The following is a 17,734-nucleotide window of genomic DNA, read 5'->3' as shown; positions in this document are numbered from 1 at the left end:
TTTCTCTTGGGCCTGGGAGCCTGGGGAGCTATGGCCAGTGCAGCTCAGTGCCACACAACCTGAGTGCACAGAGGAAAGACTACGTCAGTGGGTCCCAAGACGCCAGCATCAGCTGCTGGCCAGCTGCCAGAGACAGGGGAAACAGCTCCCTGTCCACAGCAGGCTCTGTGACCTGCCTGAGCACCATCTACCTGCTCCTGACACACACTTGCTCTCAACCGGTCTCCAAGGGCCAAGAACTGCTGTCGGTGAAATGTTCACTGTCCACCCCAGTTAAGCTGTCCGGCCTCGAGAAGCCCGCGTGTCCCCCACCTGACCAAGCAGGGGCTCCTGAAGGCCAGGCAGGAGCCTATCTATGTTCTGACCCCAATCTGAACTGTCGCAGGTCCCTTTGGGTCACTCAAAGTCCCAAGACGCGCGTGGCCTCCGACTTCTGTGCACTCTAAGGAGAGGGTCTGCTCGCCTAGGCATGCTAGAGTGGCCACAGGGCGAGACTTCCCCGGGACACACTGAGTGGCTTCCCTCCAGCCCTGGCCAGGCCGCAGCATACGTTAGCCCAACTGTGATCGCCGGACACTGTCGCTCTGTGTAATGGTACTCCATCCATGTCCACTGTCACAGCTGGCAGGTCTCCCTAAGAGAGTGGGTGTTTGCTGGGCTTCTCAGCCCTGTCGGTGCCCCACCGAGGTCGGACAAGGATGGGGACCAAGGCACAAGGCAGCGCCCCCCCCCGCCGGCAGCCCTCAAACTTCCACCATCGCCTTGTTAATACACAGGGACTCAGGAGGGTGGGACCTGGCGCCCATCATTGTATCACCTAGGGAGCCAATCGCCTCTCGGTGCTCAAGGCCCGTGCTGCGTGACAGCTAAGAGAGGGGCAGCGCCCTTCCCCACCTTCGCTTCCCTGTCCCACTCACTGAATGCCTGTGGTCACCTGTGGCCAACCACAAGACAGGAGGGCAAAGGCCCTGGAGGAGGAGTAAGAAAGGAGAGTGGGGGCGTTGCCTAGCGACAAGCCACAGCTGAAGAAGGGTGGAGGCAGAGAGGGGGACAGTGTGACCCATCATGGAGGGGGAGGGGGAGGGGGAGGGGAGGGAGGGGGAGGGGGGAGGAGAGCCTGGGGCTTAATGAGGGTGTCATCAGGTGGAAAGAGAGGTGGCAAAAGCGGGGATAAAAGGCACTGGGGACGCTTGACGCAGGGCCACCTGAAAGGCCTTTCTTCCTCGCTATCTGCGGGTAAGCCACCCTCCCTCCCCTGAGGCTTTGATCACAGGAGTGGGAAAATGGGAAACTCGGAGAAAGGGGAGGAAGCTGACGGTAGTGAAGGCACCGGCCTCCTCCAGCTGAGCGAACTCAGACCGCAGCCCTGAAGGGTCCCTGACAGAGCCCACTCTCTCCACAGCCCTGGGTCTGGTCTCCTTCAACAAACGCAGCGGAGATCTTACTCTTACTTCTGTGTCCAAGGTGGCCAAAAGCCCTTCCCCACGCCTGTGGGGGGCCAGGCTCCAAAGACACTGGCTGTGCTGAGGAGCTTAGCACTGTGGCCTCGGGTGGGATCTAACCACACACACACACACACACACACACACACACACACACACACACACACACACACACGTCCTGGAAACACGGCAGTGCGCGTTCTCGATGACCTGCTTTGGAACTGCCTTCAGATCTACTGAGCAAACAATCCAAAATGCTGTTGCCACCAGAACACTCAACAGGAAAATATGGGTCAAGGAAATTCCAAGTTTCCTCAAAAGTGCAGCCTGGGCGCCCTCCAGTGGCTCGGCGCTTGCTCTCCCGTTGTGGGTGATGAACAGACCTGTCTCTCTGTGGGCTTTATAGGAAAAATAAAAAGGATGATGACCCACACGGGAAAGCCCAGACTCCTCACTTAAAGTGACAGCCACATGTCATTAATATTCCCAGAGGAGCTGTGTAAGCCGGTATGACTCGAGGTCTGCAAAGTTCCCCTCTCGGGTCAGATACTACTAGATGCTTAAGTCTCTTACATTGGGGTCTTGGGAGGCAATGACTTCTAAGACAGGAGCAGGGTGGAGTGGTTGTATTAACAGGACGTGAGTGCAGCCATAAATTCAAATTAAATACGCAAACAACACCGGGTCTCGTCCACACAGTCACCGAACCACACGCACCATGCCACTTGGATACGGAGCCCTTCCTGATGCCTACGGAAACCAGAGTGGGCGCTCCTCTGCAGAGACGGGCAGCAGGTCTTTTCTTAAAGACCTGAGAGTTCTGCTTCTTCAGAACTCGAACTGCTGCTCTGCTCGTGTCCCACAGGCAAACACCCCCTGGGTCTCACTGGGGAGACTGCTGAGCTGAGATCCTCAGGGCAGGCTGGCAGGCAGGCTCTGCCCCATCCCACAGCCACCCTCCCCTCCCCTCCCCCATCCCACCCTGTTCCTCTAGCCGCAGCCCACCCACCCATTCCTCCCTAACCACATCCATCCATCCATCCGCACAGGGGCTGCTGAAGGCGGGACCCCGCCGCTGGGGTCTGTGCTTTTCAAGCTTAGTAACTAGCAGCGGCCGAGAAGGGGACAGACTGAGAGGCAGTGTGGCCCACAGGTAGGGAAGCTGGGCAGAACTGCCACGATGGAACCTCATACAGCCACCAGGGCCTTCCCATTGTGCTGCCTGAGTCCCGACCCTCTCTGGGGACTTCGCTGTGGAGAGCAGACCTGGACCCCTCACCACATACCCAGAGTGGGTGTGAGACCCCAGCCCCACACCCCACCCCACCCCTCCCCACCCCCAGCCTGCTGCCAGCGGCACGGAGGGTAGCACAGCAGGGCGCTGATCACTACCTCAAAACTCTTCTGGAACAAAGTGACAAAGCTCTGTTGGGATTCCTAAATCCAAGGATTATCCTGGAGTGCCAGAGCTCAGAGCAGAGCAGGGAGAAACTTCTGGCAAGAAGCCCGGTTCTGCAGAGAGCAGAGCCCAAAGGAGGGGAGAGCTGCACACTGCACGGGGACGGATGGGGTCAGGGGCATCGGGGGTCCTGGGCCCCGCCACACCTAACGTCATGCCGGCTCAGAGACTTTCTATCAGAAGAGCCAATGAGATTCTTTCATTCCTTTCTTTCATTTATCCTGCAAATAAAGCCACTCCTGGCTGAGGAGCAGGGGGTGTTGTGGTTGTGGTTGTTGTTGTTGTTGTGTTGTTGTTAATTATTGACTACTAAAAGGTCATGGTGCTGGGAAGATGATTCACTCGGTGAGCTCAACCATGAAGAGCTGAGTTCAAATCCCCAGCACACATGCAAAAAGCCAGGCACAGCTGAGTATCCAGTGCTGTGGAGGATGGAGGCTGGAGTACTGGGCTTTACTGGTCAGCCTAGCTCCAGGGTCAGTCAGAGACCCTGTCTCAAGGGAGTAATGCATCGGACAATGACACCCTCCTCTGCCCAAACACACGACTAATTATTTATTTATTCATTTAGTCATCCATTCATCCATCCATTCATTCATTCATCCATGCTCTCCACTAAGCTCTGTGTTACCAGCTCCATAAACACAATATAAAACTCGGGGGCAGGAAGTAGAGAGATCGCTTAAGTTACTAGCATGCTTCGCTCTTGTAGAGGACCCAGTTCAGTTCCCAGCACCAACAGCAAGTGGCCGGCCCCCAACTGCCTGTGAGTCCATCTTCAGGAGACGTGACACTTCTGGTTACTATCATCACTGAACTCACATGCACCACACCCACACACAGACATACAATTATATACATAATTAAAAATAAAAATAAAATCTAAAACAAAAACTATACTCAAGAACAGCCAAAGCCAACAGCCAGGCAGTGGTGGTGCACGCCTTTAATCCCCACACTCGGGAGGCAGAGGCAGGCAGACCTCTGTGAGTTCAAGGCCAACCTGGTCTACAAAGCAGGTTCCAGGACAGTCAGGGCTACACAGAGAAGCCCAGTCTGGGGGGGGGGGGGAATCTAAGAACAGCTGGGGACATTCTGCTATTCATGATGATGACAAGGGTACAGTTATCCTCTGCGCCTGTCTGCTGTGCCAGCCATTAGAGACTTGGGTTCTGCATACGCCACCTCTGTCCCGTTATGTCATAGTCCACTTTCTTGGAGTTTATAAAGCTTTGCTTTTTTAATCCATCTGGAAGTGTGTGTGTGTGTGTGTGTGTGTGTGTGTGTGTGTGTGTGTGTGTGAATGTATACACGATCGCATGCATGACATGAGTTACTCTGCAACATTTATGTGAGTGACAAGAAGCTAGGACTGGAAGTTTACATTCTCTGCATAACCAAGTGTGCCAGCACCATCTACTGGCTGGTCTGTCCTGACTCCCTGTGGTCAGCCGGGTGACTAACTGCTCCCACTGAGACAGCCACACCCTAATCCACAGGAGCAGCTGGTGGCTAGTGAGGGGGCCCGGTGACTAGAGGCAGAAGGGGCAGGGAGGGGCCAAGCAGCCACTAGATGTTGGTGAGAGGGAGGAAATGGCTGCTCCATGAAGCCCGCGGAAGGCATGAAGCTCTGCTCGGCCCAACCTAAGTGTGTGAGACCCACTGTGGGTGTGTGACTTCTAGAGCAGTGAGATCAAGGACACATGCTGCTTTAAGTCACCAAGTGTTGGCCAAGTTGTAGCAGCAGCAAGATGCCCACAGTCTGTGGGTACAATGCACTCTGGGCAGAAATCACAAGCTAAGACTCGGCTCAGTAAAAGGGAGAGCACCGGGAATGTCTCCAGGGAGAGCTTGCACAGGCCTTACACCAACAGTGGGGGAGTGAGCTGGAGAGGAGGAGGGTCGACTTCTCCTTGTAGGTAGACATTATCTTCCCACCCACCTGAAGAAGGAAGAGGAGAAGACAGGGGAAGAGGGCAGGGCTGGGCAGAAGAGGGGAGGATTGAGGAACAGAGAGGAGGGGGAGGGGAGGGGGAGGGGAGGGGAAGGGGAGGGTGATTTGAAGAACCCTAGCAACAGGCAACAAAGGCAGAAGTCCTGAGTGACCACCAAATGTCGAGAGAGAGGGAACACGGTCAGCACGCTGGACAGACACACCTGTTACTAACAGGGCCCAGAGTGAGGACCACAGCTCAGGATGGCAGAGGGGCCTCCCAGGCCCCAGCACAGGACCCACCAGGAAGTAGACAGACAGACACAGCAGGGAAGACCACCAGGAAGAAGAGATGCCCATGAGGCCGCCAGCTGACCTCATGTCCGATTTGGAGAGCACGGCCAGAGGGTGTGAGGGTCTAGTCATCTGGGGTGGGGGGGGGGGAGTCAGCCCTACCTGGTCAGGCCCAAACCAACACCCAGTTGAAGAGCAAGGCGCAGACCATCACACTGTCCTCAGAGCGTTAGAACGCCTATTAGACTCGCAAGTTCTCACCCCCCCCAGACAAGAGAGAATCCCAAGTGTCCACAAACCAGGCAGAACCGTGCAGAAGGCAGAGGGCAGAACCGTGCACGTTATGACAGGCAGGGGAGCGGGGTTACAGGGACAGGGTGACACAAAGTTACACGACTCTGGCTGCACCCAGGGTTCAGACCACCACTAACCACAGTGTCCCAAAAGAGAAAAACTAGGGGTATTCTTAGCACAGATAGGGACACCCACTGCCCTGACCCCAAGAAGGTTCAACACAGACACACCCCATCCAGTGTGGCTGTTCGGTATCGGTATCTGAGAGACAAACAGGAGAGCGAACTGACCGAGACGTACCGGTTAGCCAGCGGGATCATTGAAAGTCTGTAAGGCTGTATTCCACATGAAATGAGGATTTCTTCGGGAGTGACTCCAGCAGAAAGTGCACGTCTGCCGCCCACCACCCAGAGGCATCCGGCAAACTTCTTGGCAGCATCCCAAGTACAGGGGATGCTGCTCGGCAGACTCACTTACATAAGATGGTCCACTGACGTGGGCTCTGTGGGAGCAACCCTCAACGAACGGCCTGCTAAGCACAGAACCCAAACTAGGAACTTCAACTGCTCTGCAGAGAGGGAGCCTTCAACTCGCTGCCACCAAATGGTTAGGTTTTGGTTCCTGCTACTAGGCATTCCGGAAAATCCCAAAGACCGGGGAAACAGAGGTCCGCATAGCGAGCTGTATGTAGGTCAAAGCGGTCAGTAGGCCACTCACCTATCAGGACCAGGCCCCACACACCAGAACCTCAATGGGCAAAGAGTTTCCTATGCCAGAACTCAGGCACCGAATCAGGATAGAAAACCAGTCAAAACTGCCCAGATTATCAGGGGGCTGGGCGGGGAGGGCAGGGACAGGCTAGGAAGGCACAACATGTCCTCCATGGCCACACGGCATCCCCTGCTGTTGGGCAGCCAGATTGCAGGGAGCACAGCAAGAGGGTGGGAGCACAATAGGATGGGAGCACGACGGGAGGAAGGGAGCACGGAAGGAGGAGGGGAGCACGGCAGGAGAAGAGGAGCACGGCGGGAGGAGGGGAGCACGGCGGGAGGAGGGGAGCACGGCGGGAGGAGGGGAGCACGGCGGGAGGAGGGGAGCACGGCGGGAGAAGAGGAGCACGGCGGGAGGAGGGGAGCACGGCGGAAGGAGGGGAGCACGGCGGGAGGAGGGGAGCAGGGCAGGAGGGGGCAGGGCAGGAGGGGAGCACGGCGGGAGAAGAGGAGCACGGCGGGAGGAGGGGAGCACAGCGGGAGGTGGGGAGCACGGCGGGAGGAGGGGAGCACGGCGGGAGAAGAGGAGCACGGCGGGAGGAGGGGAGCACGGAGGAAGGAGGGGAGCACGGCGGGAGGAGGGGAGCACGGCGGGAGGAGGGGAGCACGGCGGGAGAAGAGGAGCACGGCGGGGAGGGAGGGGAGCACGGCGGGAGGAGGGGAGCACGGCGGGAGGAGGGGAGCACGGCGGGAGGAGGGGAGCACGGCGGGAGAAGAGGAGCACAGTGGGAGGAGGGGAGCACAGCTAAACGAGGAGGGGAGCACATTGCCCTGCTCTATGGATTCATTCCGCACCCATCCATCTGGATCAGAAGGGCAAGGCCACCTGTGTCCAGTCCCTTACAGCCCTCAGTTAGCAGGAGACAGATCTGCTCCAGAAACCCAAGCCACTACTCAACACCCACATACGCATCTTGCTGTCTGTGCACGCCATCCTGGCTCCACCACAGGCTCAGGCCCGGGCCACAGAGAAGATACTGGGCCATTTAAGCTCAATGACAGTAATGGTTCTTCAACCCCGCCCCCCCACACGCCTGTGGACCTGTCTCTCACCGGGCAAGGACTGAACCTGTCTCTGTTGGGGGCCATGGCCACTGGCACCCCATTATGACCCATTCCTGGAGGGACATCCCCAAATCACTGGAGGTCAACAGTGTCTCAGCGCAAACAGAAGATCGACAACACCAACCCGAACCAACACGCAACCAGGGCTGGCTGCCAGCACTCCCAGCCGGCCTCACATTCGCAGGCCCCACGTTCGCAGGGCGCCCCCGTGAAGCGCCCTTGATGAAGTCACCCTTCACCAACAGACACACGCTTGCTTGGGGAGCTGCTAAGTAACTGGAGGCGACAAACAGCTGGGCCACACATTATCGTGCTGTCCAACCCCACATCATCATCTTAAGGGAAACCAGGCAATTAACTCAAGGAGCCATCTGCGGCCATTACCCTGCAGGGCTGAGAGAGGGAAGCGAGCGAGCAGCAGGCTAGAGTCAGACCCCTGGACTCACCTGAAGGGGACACGGGGATCTTCCTGGAGGAATGCCGCTCTGCCGTGGGGCCATTGACTTGCTGCTCTGTGGGGATGTCCGGACTCAGCGAGAACTGGAACTGGATGGTTCCTGATTCCATTTGCTTCACCTGTGATGGTGACAGCAACGATGCCATCCCTCAGTGGCACTCCCCCACCCCACCCCCGTCGATGACTGGCCAGTACAACTGCCCCGCCCTACGGCCCAGACTCCCCTCAAAAGAAGTTTAAACAAGAGAGCAAAGACTCTGGAAGACTCTGGAAGCCGCGTGTTCTCAGATCATAAACAAGTAATTTTCTGGGATGAAAATCAGTTGTGGCATTAAAATCCCAGGAGACTGTATTATCAGGGAATGACATTTACCCAAGAAGTATAGTTTAAGGTACTTAATAAGCCACAATGTGTGTGTTTTTAATTAACATGTGATGTTGACTTACTTGCATAGCTGTAGCCCTGTGGGTTTTAACCCCTGTGCAGAGTCACATGACCTGCCCATCCCTCCCTCGGCTGGTCCAAGCGGCCACTGCCCGCTTCTCCATAACTAGGCTGGTCTCCTTGAGTGTCGCGTAAACACGGTCATGCAGCAGGCAGCCCTCGAGGGTGGCTGCCTCGCTCACTGGGTCATCACAATGCTCATGAGCATTGACCACACTGTGAGTGAACACACACGTGGACAGTCCACGCCTTTCATGGCTGAGTCGTGCCCTATCACACTGATGTACCAGTCCATCCATCCATCCGTCCACCCACTCACCGGGGACGCATGGTTAGCTGCCAGTCTGCAGGCTGTATCCATCCGTCCGTCCGTCCATCCATCTGTCCATCTGTCCGCCCACCCACTCACCGGGGACACATGGTTAGCTGCCAGTCTCCAGGCTATGTCCATCCACCCATCCTCCCACTCACTGGGAACGCATGGTTAGCTGCCAGGCTGCAGGCTGTACACAGAGGTACCCACAAATAGCACAGCAGTGGACAAATTCCTGTGTGAACCGGTTCCCATTTCTCTGGGAGTTGGCTCCCAGAAAGTGACTCTGTAGACACTACATTCTGTGAGGATTAGAATAAAAATTAAAGGAAAAAAATCTAAGCCGTAGGGGCCTGAGAGATGGCTCCACGGTTGAGAGCATTGGCTGCTCTTGCAGAGGACCCAGGTTCGGTTCCCAGGTTTAGGCTGTTACAGTTTGAATCTGAAATGCCCCCCATGGGCTCACGTTCAGAGCTATCTTAAAGGCATGTGGACCTTCACTGGGTGGGGCCTGGCTGTTGCAAACCGGTCACTGGGAGCCACCTTTGCCCATCACATCCACCCCCAACTCTGGCCGGCTCCTTCTACCTCCTCTTCCCCCAAGCTAGAAGTCTAAATCAAATCTCCCCCCCCCCCCCCCCTTCCCCGCTAGGATGCGCTGTAGTCCCTCTGACGCTGTGAGCCAGATAAGCCCTTCCTCCCTTGTTTCTGTCTGGCATTTACAAAACTAATTGTAATTAATGTGGTATCTTATTGTTAATGATTTCTCTAAAGGTTTTAAGTATAAATTCCCACCAGGGGTGGTGGTACATACAGGCTTGTAACCCAGCACTCGGGAGGCTGAGAGGTGGGTCGCCACCAGTTTGAGGCCATTGCGGTTACACAGTGAGACCCTTTCTCAAGTAGGTAACTAAAAGAATTAAATGAAAACTCATCAACTCATCTCCGGCATCTCATTACCCTGAGAGGACGGAATGCAGTTGCTCTCTTCCAGACGCCCCTGGCTCCTTACATTACGCCTAGAAGACCTCACAGGATACAATGTAACATAAAGCCGGCTCAGCCCTCCTTTCTCCGCGTTTCCTTCTGTCTAGAGAAACTCAGCCAATGCCACGCTGCTCCCCAATTCCCTTCCTCTGGTTCCCTGGGAATGCAATGCCTGTGCTCTGGTCACTATTGACGGGTGCAGAGCCCTGGGTTCTGAAACCTTTTGTTTTTCCCCACTGGCCCTTGTAGCTTTGGGGAGGAGGCCACCACGATCCGCATCAACCATTTCTCTGCAGACAAAGAACCAACCACTTTTCTATTTAGTTCTCGCCGATTTCACATTGTCTTGCTGAGGTCACTTCCCATTCATCTCTGAGCTTTGGCGGAGCTTCCCGGTATCTAGGTTTGTGTCTCTTGCCCCGAGGTTTCCTGTCATATCTTCAGAGTTGTTTCCTGCACCAGGCACCCTCCCATCTCCTGGGGATCAGGTGCTGACTCGGGCGCGCGCTGGACTCGGGCGCTGGACTCGGGCGCTGTCCCACTGGTCAGCAGCGGAGCCCAGCCTGCTGCTGCCAATCTGCTCCTTCAGCTCAGGAGGCCCCAGCTCTGCTGATTGATCTTCAGGTTCACAGACTTCAGCCAGAGCACACCTCGTGAAGATTTTCACTTTGCCCTTTCAGTTCTAAAATCCCCATCTCGCATCTCCTCTCTCTCCTCGGTGGTGTCAGAACCTGTGTGCCTGGGCATTCCCACGCCGGCTGCTTTAAGATCTTTGATAACCGACTTTTTACCACCTCAGTGCTGCTGTCTACCAAAGGCCTCTTCTCTACCTCGGCTCCTGGTATGCAAAATCCCTTAGATTATATTGCACTCCTTTTAAAGATTACATTTAGAGTCTATGGCTGCTTTGCAGTTCATGAAGAAAGAAAGTAGATATTGTGCATCAGTGGGATCAGGGCTCAGGTCCCAGCTTCTGGCCACAGTTCCTACGGGCAATGGTGTCCACCCTAGTGCTCCTCTCCACGCCCACACAGTGCCCGTATGCTCCTCCAGTGGGCAGCCCCAGGACTGGACAGTGTCCGACCCCCACATAGCTCAGGTCTCAACCCCCTGGGCCTGCTGTTTAAGTCAGATTCACACTGCAGCTTGGGGTAAGCTTACAACATTAAGCAACTCTGCAGGTTGCTTTCAAGCTCCTACGTTGTGAGCACTGCTCAGTTCCCGGGGACCCTTTGACTTTCCAACCCAGCCTGCGGCTGTGTGCATCGTACCCGAGGGCAGGCGATTTGTAAAGAGGACGGAGTGTGAAAACGGCTAACGTCCCCATCCATCCGTCAGCTCAGGAACTCAGGGCGTGATGTCTACGACTGATAAACTAATGGCGTATTTCAAAATCAAAGGTAAACTCACTATAAATCATAACCAGGGACTGAAAGTGCCAGCTTCTGGAGACATAAATACTTTTTAGAGGATTATTCACCCACGGGAAAAAGACAAGAAGAGGAGAGCCGGGCAGGAGATGCGGCCTTGAGATATCACCTCACTGCACAGCAGGCTGTGGCGTAGTTGCTGGCATGACAAACCCTAAAAGGTGCTTCCCAGAAACAATGTCCTTGACTGACAGCCGCCGTGAGCCCATGGGCTCAGGGATATTCTCCCACGTCTCCGGGTGCAAATTCAAAAGACAGTTGCTGGACACAGGAAGGGCTGTGGAGCTGGCTGGGGAGGGCACAGGTAGGTGATGCACACTTTGATTCCAGCTGGTCTCACTTGGCCAGCGTTGGAGCCACCAGAAAGGGACACGAAGAAACCATGGTTCTCTCCCGGTACAGGAGTGGAGGCAGAGCCTGTGCCATCACACTCAGCACTCTAATCCGCTCTGCCTGCTCAAGGTGCAGGTCCTCAACCACAGGCGTCTGTTCTGGACCCCAAAGCCTTCAGCAAGATCTGCAGACATTTCAGCTGCCACAATTGGGGGATGCTACTGACACCTAGTGGCAGAAGATGGGGATGCAGCCAAACACCCTCTATGACAGTCCCCAGCAAAAAGTTACCTGGCAGAAATGTCAGCAGTTCTGGGGTCAAGAAATGGAATTCAGATGTGGTGTTCTTCGTGGGAAATGAAAATGTCTGACACGTGTGTCACCAAGCAAGTCAAGCTTTCGAAATGTTTATGCCTGACACAGTTCACACAATCAAAAAGGAGAGCAACAAAGTGGCAAGACAAGCTGTAGAGGGAACAGACATTTACACCAGATGGAAAGACAGAAAGAGACAGAGACAGAGATCCAGCCACAGAGACAGGGAGAGACAGAGAGAGACAGAGACAGAGAGCCAGCCGCAGAGACAGGGAGAGACAGAGAGAGACAGAGAGCCAGCCGCAGAGACAGGGGAGAGACAGAGACAGAGAGCCAGCCACAGAGACAGGGAGAGACAGAGAGAGACAGAGAGCCAGCCGCAGAGACAGGGAGAGACAGAGACAGAGAGCCAGCCACAGAGACAGGGAGAGACAGAGAGAGACAGAGAGCCAGCCGCAGAGACAGGGAGAGACAGAGACAGAGAGCCAGCCACAGAGACAGGGAGAGACAGAGACAGAGAGCCAGCCGCAGAGACAGGGAGAGACAGAGACAGAGAGCCAGCCACAGAGACAGGGAGAGAGCCAGCCACAGAGACAGGGAGAGACAGAGAGAGACAGAGAGCCAGCCACAGAGACAGAGAGAAACAGAGAGAGACAGAGAGAGCCAGCCGCAGAGACAGGGAGAGACAGAGAGAGACAGAGAGCCAGCTGCAGAGACAGGGAGAGAGAGCGTGCACGACATACAGAGAGAAAGGCACATATAGACACACACACACACACACACAGGGGAAGAGGGGAGGAAGGAGGTGATTAAAAAGATGGAGAGTGGGGCAATGGTAATGGCTTCGAGGTTTCTGATGGTGATTTCATAATGGAGGCTCAAACCAGACCATATGGAAACCCAGCAAAATATGGGCCCATAATGAGAGGCATTGCTCATAACAAGGAAACCGCACAATCAGCTGCTCCCTGACACAGGTCCCCAAAGCGTCAGCCAGATCGTAAATGACAACACTGGAAATAATAGATGCAGCCAGCATCAGCACAGAAGTGACACTGTGAAATGGCGGCCCCTTTACCTGAGAAAGAGGCAATGAGTGCGAAGGCTCCGTGCGCTGCTGAGACAGCCACATCGCAGGCACCACGGGGGGGGGGGGCTCCTGCCATACCCTAGGGGCCAGGGTGGCCCCAGACATCTGCCAGAGCCAGCCATACTTCCAAGCCTGTCCATGGTGCCCTGAGTCACTTGACTTCCAAGACCACAGGATGGGGGATGCCATTCTGTAAATCTGTTTCTCATACTGGTTAATGAATAAAGCACTGTTGGCCAATAGGAAAGGAAGATAGGCGGGACTAGGAGACAAGGAGGAAAGAGGAAGTAGGAAGGAGGAGTCAAGATGGAGAGACCGGGGAGACCAAACGCAGGCCCCATTCCCGGGTAAGGAGACCATATGAAAATACATAGATGAACAGAAATGGGTTAATACTTAAGACAGAGCTAGCCGATAAGAAACTAATACCTGGCCAACAGCATTATATCAAATACAGAGTCTCGGTGTGTTAATTGGGGCTGGTGCGGCGGCGGGACAAGACCAGCGGCGGGTGGAAAAACCTTACTCCTTACAACCACAACCTGGGTGGGGTGGCGAGGGTCACACACGCACCCTTCAGCCTCTCCTGACCTTACATGCTTTCCAGGTTGGAGCTCAGAGAATGTCACAGCGAGCAGCAGCCTTTTTAACCTGACAGTTGCTGCGGACCTGCCACCCCACATCCAGCTGAGAGCCGTGTGTGCTGGGTCTAAAGTCCGAGATCCCTGCCTAGTTCTCGCAACACTCACCATCCTGGCAAAAACCACACAGAGTCCTCCTCTGAGGCACCAACCGCAGACACTCCAACTGCGCAGGAGAAACTCCTCCCAAAGTATGCACAAAGTGTACAAAATGGTCCAGCAAGGCATCCAGAGATGGATATGTGAACAGGGCAAGGGAGTGAGCAAACCCCAGATGAAACTGGCTCAGCAAGCACCAAGGGCACACTCTGGGCACAGAAAGCTGTGCTCAGGAAAGACTGGAGACATACTTGTCAATCCGGAGCCTTAAAGTAAGTGAACTCAGACTCCGTGGGTACAATGCTTTCGGTAGGTGTGAAGACCGAGTTCAATCCTGGGAATTCACATGAAGCTAGGAGTGGCAGCACGTATCTATAACTGGGGAGGGGGGGAGGGGGGACACGGGTGGGCCCCTGGGGGGGGGGCACTGTCCAGGCATGCTAGCTCCAATCAGCAAGCTCTAAGTTCAGGTGGTATCACACACACACACACACACACACACACACACACACACACTCGCTAGAAGCACGTGAGAGCCACACTTCCGAAGTACTCACCTCTTCAGAGCTCATGCTAGCTGAAGGCACCTTATAGACCAGACAGCGTGAGGGGTTCTGCTGGATCCCACCCTGAAGAGGCAGAGTCACCTTTCCTGAGGTCGCTTCCAGCTCGGGGTTCCAGACAGCCCAGCGAACCATGTGCATGCCTGCCAAGCTGGAGATAGAGGTGGACGAGCCTGCCTGCAGTGCAAACAAAGCACAGCCATAGGAGTTACGGCAGCAGCCATCGAGGTGGGAAATGAGTGATCACACATAACCTTTTCAGCTCAGGAGTTCACAGTACAAACTACCGGTCCTGAGACCGGCCACGCTTATATCCCATCAGGCTTCTCCTGTGGCTCAGGGCCACTTTACACACCGCCACTCCTCCGAGACCTTTCCACAGACCCACGGAAACTTGCTGAGTGCTAGTCAAATGCATCAGGGAAATCAAAGGATGGAACCTGAGTTGCAGAACAGAAGCTTTGCACCAGGGCCCCAGGCAGATGCGGCACACTCACCAAATGGCCTCTGCTACACTAAACCACAGCCAAGCTCAAGGGCCGACCGAGCTGAACAACAGTGACCCAGCCCCTGCTCCTGGGATGGGACCCTGCCCTTTATATCCATGAGAGGAAACCCCAGACCAGGGGTCTTCACTGCTGTCTTGCTAAGCAACTGGACCTCGAACTGTGCCGACCAGCAGGGCACAGGAGGTCCCTCCCCACAGTCAGGCCTCAGATGGTGGGTCTAGGTGCTGCCACGATCACATCCCTGCCGGGTTTAACGGGATTTGGGTTCCTGGCCACCGGGTGACAAGAAAACCCTGAAGTATAAGCAAAGAATCCAGGAAGTGGGAACTTTAGCATCAGACTCTACCACATGGGGTGGGGATGTCCCGGCCTCCGCCCTGCCCTGGCCTCCTCCCTGCCCTGGCCTCCTCCCTGCCCTGGCCCCCTCCCTGCCCTGGCCTCCGCTGGAAGGAGCTGGGTAGCTGCAGGGCGTCAATCGGTACTGGTGACAGATCCACTCCCCTCAGCGTACAATCACTACACATGGAGTAGGAGCACTCGCCAATAAACGCCAATAAAACACCCTAAACTCAGCAGCAGCTGGATGGCTTCTGTAAACAGCCGCTCAAGGCAGGATCAAAAATAAAGCAGGGATCCAAGTGTCCGTGCGATTGGCGCAACGCCTTCTGGCTTCGTTTCTCGAATTAGGTGAGCCTGACATCTAATTTTCCAATTTCACGGTTCTCCGTGGTCGTTTGGTTCTCGATCAATATGGATCTATTCCGTGTGGAGTATCTGTCAGTTAGATAAACGCCAGCTTCTCCTCGCTTCTGTCTTTAACAGCGAGGGATGATTTGTGAGCTACTGATCACTTCTGAGACCCCGGCACGATAACTGGGGGCTGGTGGCAGCCGGCTCCACACATCCGCCTGGCTCAGAGGCTCCTGCTCAGGCCTGTTCCCAGTCCTCAGTACTCACAGCCAAGCACGCGCCTAGTGCAAACCCGAGTTCTCATGGTTAGGGTTAAAGGCTGGCGGGTACCACAGTGCAGGAGAGGCAAGGAGACAGCCTTGGGAATATAGGACAACCCCAACTTAAAAGTAAAAATAAAAAGAGATTACTGACTTCTTTTTTTTCGTTTCTTTTTCTGCCAAATTTAGATGAGAATTCACGCAGCCTCAAAAGAAAAAGGGGAAAGTCCAAGGTGCTCTGAAATTATCTGTTTTCGTTTAGACTTTTGACTGTAGCAAACAATATAAAAAGCCAAAGGAGAGCAGACAGGTCGTGAGCCAGGGTCAACAAAGCTACAGACAGAACTCTGAGCCTGACCTCCGGACACTACAGCCCAGGGCAGCCGGGGGCTGAGTGGTGGCTCACAGGACATCTGTCCCATCCTGCTTCCTGTGCAGATGTGACTGGCATCGTGAGAGATGAGCTCATCTGGGGTAGCCAAGCTACCTGGAAGCTGGCGACAAGAATGGGAAAGAGATCTAGGGTAGAACCAGAGATAGACATTCAGGGACAGAGACAGCCATGGGCTAATGGACCAGAGAGGAGATGGACACCGAGGAAACCGAGGACCAGAGAGGAGATGGACACCGAGGAAGCAGAAGACCAGAGAGGAGATGGACACCGAGGGAGCAGAGGATTAGCCTGCAAGAGCAAGGGATGGACCTCGCCAGAGGAACATGCCTGCCACACTTTGCTGTGCCCAGTGGAGCTGACTGGAGCTGTGGCTTCCAGAGGTGTGTGACAATAAACTCTGCCACTCTAAGACAGCGGCCCCACACTCCTCCCTCGGGGGCTTTATCTCCTCTGACGTTTGCGGAGGGCTCTTTTCTACAGCCTAGGTCACCATGCCCGCTTCTGAGCATCAGCTGCTGGGCCCTTCTGCCCCACTGGCTGAGACAGGGGTAACAGTGGCATCCTGTCTGGGTAGAGAGGGGAACACCCAGACAGTGCTCACACTTGCTGCCCCTGAGGCCAATTCCAGACACAGGGATGAGCCCAGAGAGATGGGAGCCTGGATGCAGGAGGCCACATCGAGCTCCTGGGTGGCTGAACACAAATCAAGTAGCCCAACGGCTATGGTGGATTGCTCTCTGAATGCTTCCTTCATCACCCCAATCACAGAGAGAAGACACAAAACGCAGAGAGAGAGAGAGAGAGAGAGAGAGAGAGAGAGAGAGAGAGAGAGCTGTGCTGGGAGAAAGCTGTCCGCACAACACTTGCCTAAGTTTGATCTCTAGAACCAATGGGTCAGGGGAACCACATGGTAACCCATCCTTACAATCCCAGGTCTGATGGGGTAAGACACAGAGAGGGGTCCCTGGGGACTTCTGTCCTGCCAGCCCTACCATTTGGGGTTCCAGGCCAGCAAAACACACACGCACACACACGCACGCACACACACGCACACGCACACACACGCACACGCACACGCACACACGCACACACGCACACACACACACACACACACACACAAAGTCACAGCTCGCACCCAAGGAATGGCAAGGTGTCCTCTGCACACAAAGCAAGATGACTTAGGAGGTTGTCACATGTCTAAGGGAGGTGACATGAAAGCATGGGGCACTGTGAAGGCCACAAGGCCACTGCGGAGGCCACAGTGCAGACCCCAGCAATCTGGCTCAGGTGGGAGGAGAAGCCTCTGTCCTTCGCAGTCTAACCCGTAGCCTACACCTAGGAGGCAGACGTGAGACCCAGACAGGCAGTACGGGAGGCAGAACCCAGAGCCCACCGCCCAACCACACGGGAGAGCACGAACAGATTCAGACAGCCTGAGGCCAGATCACCTCAGAAAGTGTGTTTCCCGCCGCTCCTCCAAGAGGACCTAAGTTCTGGGCTACTGAGTCAAACCTCACAAGGCTTAAGATGCACGGCGACAGGTCCTGGAAACAGGTAGTGAGAGCGTGAACCTTCACCCCTCCTCCCTGCCAGCCCTCTAGCAGAGGGCCCCTGACCAAGCAGCATCAATTTCACACCACAACCTAGCAAATGCGACGGGCGGTGAACTTGGCAGCTACTGCCAGCTAATTCCCTTCAAATGCATCCGCGGTGGCAGAGGAACCCTCACAGCCCATGATTAAAATCGTCCGCTCTCCCATGTATGACCGGACCCACGATGTGATCACGGTGACTGGCGGTGATCATTTATCAGGCGATGTTTTCAGCTCATTCAACTAAGCACAGTAGTTATTTCTAATCACGGACATGAGCCATGAAAGCAAGCTCCACGGCCTACAACATCCCTCCTGATTGGCTAGTGGGCTAGCAAAACTCCAGCTCCTTTGTCGGG

General features: G+C 55.2%; 1 protein-coding gene across 1 annotated transcript in view; it reads right to left on the bottom strand.

Moving 5' to 3' along the window:
- The window catches only part of Nphp4 (nephrocystin 4), a 77,660-nt gene that overhangs the window by 32,511 nt on the left and 27,415 nt on the right, over nt 1-17,734 (bottom strand). The window contains exons 10-12 of the mRNA XM_051173883.1: nt 14,284-14,290; nt 13,925-14,107; nt 7,704-7,833 (exon numbers count right to left, since the gene is read on the bottom strand). Coding sequence (XP_051029840.1) covers nt 7,704-7,833; nt 13,925-14,107; nt 14,284-14,290 — 320 coding nt within the window. The remainder of the gene's footprint in view (nt 1-7,703; nt 7,834-13,924; nt 14,108-14,283; nt 14,291-17,734) is intronic.

The sequence above is a fragment of the Phodopus roborovskii genome, unplaced genomic scaffold (genome assembly GCF_943737965.1).
Source record: "Phodopus roborovskii unplaced genomic scaffold, PHOROB, whole genome shotgun sequence".
Classification (NCBI taxonomy): Eukaryota; Metazoa; Chordata; class Mammalia; order Rodentia; family Cricetidae; genus Phodopus; species Phodopus roborovskii.
Note: the sequence above shows the minus strand (reverse complement) of the source record. Positions and strands in the feature narration are given on the sequence as shown.